This window comes from Apis dorsata, unplaced genomic scaffold, assembly GCF_000469605.1.
Source record: "Apis dorsata unplaced genomic scaffold, Apis dorsata 1.3 scaffold_74, whole genome shotgun sequence".
NCBI lineage: Eukaryota > Metazoa > Arthropoda > Insecta > Hymenoptera > Apidae > Apis > Apis dorsata.
In genome coordinates, this window is record NW_006263372.1 from 1,116,913 (window position 1) to 1,121,132 (window position 4,220).

Consider the following 4,220-nt stretch of genomic DNA (forward strand, 5'->3'; position numbering starts at 1 on the left):
GAGTCGCCTCTCGATTCTTTACTTCCTCTTCACGTTACTTTTTTAACCTTTCTCGATCGGTGTCTCCTTTGGAACGATATCCCCCTTAACAAACACAAAGCACGCTTCCTTGTACGTCGAGTGATGATCTAAAAAGCTCTAAGATGAAGAGCACGTTCTCGAGTTTCATCGAGGATTGCGATGGCTGAGCTTGTCGGTCGAGATTGCGTGGTCTCGATGTGTATTCAAGTTGATTGAAGATTGAGTGTAGGGTCGATTTACGATTACTTCAGGCCTTTTGGCAACGATTATGAAACCTTACGTGGCACTGATGATTCGTTTCTACGAATAAAATCGATTGGATTCCGGTATTTTCCATCTCTTATAGGATAGAAAAAAGTTCATCGAGTTAGAGATATTGCATTTTTTCCTAATCCTGTTGCCGTCTTGCGATAATTCTTATTCGATTCTCGAAATATCGAAGAAAGAATAATATTCAATAATAAAATATATATATAAAATTTAAAAGATTTAATTCAAAGAGAAAGAAAAAATTAATTCGAAAGCCATGATTGCAGCAAGAAGTAATTCTCGTCTATAATATTTTCTTATTCCTTTATTATTTCCTCCTCCTGCTCTCTTTCGAAAAGAGAGAAAAAAAATGATAAAAGTGAATTCTAACGAGAAAACGTGTATCGAATCGTTCGTGGTAACACTTGGCCCGATAATTCGCACGAAGCACGAAACGCGCGGGAATTTTAATTCGAACGACAGATCGAGTCGAGTGGAAAATGAATTCGTGTGGAACAGGAAAGCTGTGGCAAGATAATATATTGCGAGCGATGGAAACGAAGGGTGTGCGAATATTCTGAAATTATTATTTTCGTTCCACGATATATTCCACGCATATTTGATTTCAAATATCTTCAAAAATTAAAAATGTTGCATTTTTAATAAATTTTTTTTGATAATTTTTAATAACAGGAAATTGGACATATTTTATTAATGGTTTGTCAAAAATATTGGATGGAAAGAGTAAGAGAATATTGCTGTAATAATGAAGGATGAATTATAGAAATTATATAAGGTGAAAAATAAAAAATTGTAATACAGTTTATGAGAAAATGATTGCTTAGATGAAATTGTATAATTGCTCTAATTTGAGAAAAATAAATTTGAATATGTAAAACTTTTAAAAATTTCAAATGATAAGTGATGAAGAATTTTATTCATTTAATTAATTATTAATTGTTATTAATTTATGTAGGACAGTATTCATATGACAGTTTAATAAATTTCATTCATTGAGCAATGTGAAACGATAGACACATACTTAATTTAAAATTTGACAGTAAAGTTCCATTACTAATGGATTACCGATAATCGGTAACTGATATAAGTTATTAATCACACAACATTGTGTTCAATAATTATTAATTACCAGTTTCTATATGAACGAAATCAAAAATTAGTTTAAAATATCATTTTAACATCATTAGTATTATCGTTAAACTCAATAAATAATAAATACATACGTAAAATTGAAATATCTTAAATTATATTAATATAAACATAATCATAAATCACATCTGGATAATGAAAAATGTACACGACAAATTATTTTGCAATTCTATACAAAATTCGAAATGATATAAATGTTATAATCGATATTAGTTCGTATTTATCAAATGGGATAGAAATTTTCACAGGAACGTTAAAATTCGTTCGACTGCCCGAAGATTAAATTAAAGCTGATTTAATATCGATATTCTGGAAGTAGTCTGAGTCATGGAAATCAATTTCGAGCACTTTTCGAGGCGAATTGTTTCGATATGAAATTGAATTATTAACAAAATCGTATTTATCGATGCATACAATTAACGTGAAAAAGATTTATTCTTAACAAAGTTGCCATTAAGATTAATCAAATTGGATTTGAAACTTGATTCTAGTACAGTATCAAATTCAACCTCGATATTTGAATTTTAAATTATTATAAATTAAATTTTTAACTGACAATGAATTTTAAATTTATTAAATGAATCATTTCGTAACGAATTTGCATCAAATATTTGAGATTTTGTTTTATTAAATTATAATAAGATTATATTATAATTGACGAATCTAAGATTATTATTATTATTTCGAAAGACATTGAACACGAAACAAATATATACGACCCTTTCAAAAAAAGCAATTTTTCATTTCATAAAGTGTATATTACGAAAAAAATGTGGAGGAAACTTGTCAAGATTGGTGACACGTTTTGTGTCATGGCCCCTGCCAGGAATATCACGTACACGTAGTTACGTGCCTGTTAGCTTGTCTTCATCGACGAAGGAAGGTGGAAAATCTATGTTATGAGACTTTTGCTTTCATAAGCGTGGCATGAAAGTGAGCTATATGCACGATGAATATTTGTGAAAATTGAAGAGCTCGACGCATCCTTGACATTTTCTTCTTCGAATATTAATGTAACCAAGTGACGAGAGCTATTTATACGTATTTGTATCCGATTGATTTATTTTCGTCTCGTTGCGAGAAGAAAGTGACGAGAGAATATGAAATGAAAAAAAAAAGAAATTTTTATATCGCATTTTAATTCTATTCACATCCATAAAAACAATGGACAATCTTTGAAAGATCAATTCTAGGCGTCGAAACAAGCAAAAAAGTTGATATGCCAAAACGTCGATTGGATTATATTTTTCGAGTTATGCGTAATTTAATTTTAGAGCAGGAACGCCTGTACGTAGGCAACCGGCCCATCGATCAGCTGAGCACGGCTTGGCTAGGCCGGTTGCCTATATACAGGCGTTTCTATTATAACGCAATGATTGTTCCTGTTCGTTATTGAATACGTGTTTGATTAAAATTTTTTACGTGTATTTAACGTTAAGATATATTATAAAAAAATTGTTGTATCCATCGAGAATCAAGAATAATTAACAAAATTGACGTCTTGATGCTTGAACCAAAAGTAATCCTGCAATCTTCTCTGCATTACAAGTCGTCCAAGTTCTTTAATGCAATTAATAGGATCTAATAACGTCGATGCTGCAAATGGCACGCTAATTACCTTCAAACCAATTACATTTTATTACGTTCAAGTGCGGCGAGATATGCTGTTTGCCTAGCTTTGATGCTAACCATCCTTTTTACGGCCAACTAACTATCCTTTCTGTAATTCTTGTGATTTTCTGCAATCTGCACACAACTTTAGGTGAATCAAAAGTTAGAATGAAAATGATTCTGCAATTATTTCTATTTATCAAACATATTAACTGAAATATTAATATTAATATATTATTTGATATTAATATATTGATGTTAATATTAATTACTATTTTCATTAAATATACGTTTTAATATTTTAATGAGCATAAATGTGTTATATACGTTTGATGAATCATTTCAATACGCAATCTTGTCACCTTTTCAGAGAACAAAGAGAATTTAATTTTCAAACACGATGATAAATTAATCTAAACATATCTAATATTATAATCCTAATTAAATGTGTATTAAAATTAAATAAAAAATAGTATTTTTGCAATCACAATACAATAACACGATATCTATTCGAAGTAATAAGTAATAAATATATTATTTATCGAGGAGAAATTTAAGAAGATTTGACAGGAAATCAAAAGAGATTAGTCATTTATTTCCCCTGGAAAATGCGTTTAATTACCTCGTCTACGTTGTTACGGTTTAAGTTGTAATAAGGGCATACCATCTGGGATCTTTAATCAAAAGTCGAGCTCTTGAAAGACTTTACAACAATTCTCCTCAACTTTGATTTAAGCTAGCTCTCTCTCTCGATACTCGAACGAGAAGTCGGCTTTTCTACAGTCTTACCAAGGACTTGCTCTTCTTGAAATCCATCTGTTACTTGTCGTTTGTTCAATATAGACTTTTCTTCTTTCTTATTTATTATACACGTATAGTATTATTTTTTTATTTTATATATAATATTAATTTTTTTCAGGAGGATAAAAAAATAGATTTCTGTAAATTTCATGATGCAGAGGAAGCTAAATTTCTCCCTCAAGAATTTAAGAGCGAATTTATAATTGTTAAAAAATTGTTAAAGAAATTGTTTGTCACTTTCACTCGTGTATCTAGAGGTTTAATTAAATAGCCAGTAAAATCAGTACTTTATAAAAATTAAGAAAGAATCAAGTAATAATCGATAAATTTCAATTCGATATTTAACAAAAAAATATATATATATATAT

General features: G+C 29.6%; 1 protein-coding gene across 1 annotated transcript in view; it reads left to right on the plus strand.

Annotated features, from left to right (window-relative positions):
- LOC102675942 overlaps positions 1-1,047 on the plus strand; it is a 94,934-nt gene extending 93,887 nt beyond the window's left edge. Inside the window, exon 4 of the mRNA XM_006610676.2 lies at positions 964-1,047. Coding sequence (XP_006610739.1) covers positions 964-1,047 — 84 coding nt within the window. The remainder of the gene's footprint in view (positions 1-963) is intronic.
- Positions 1,048-4,220: the final 3,173 nt, after the last annotated feature.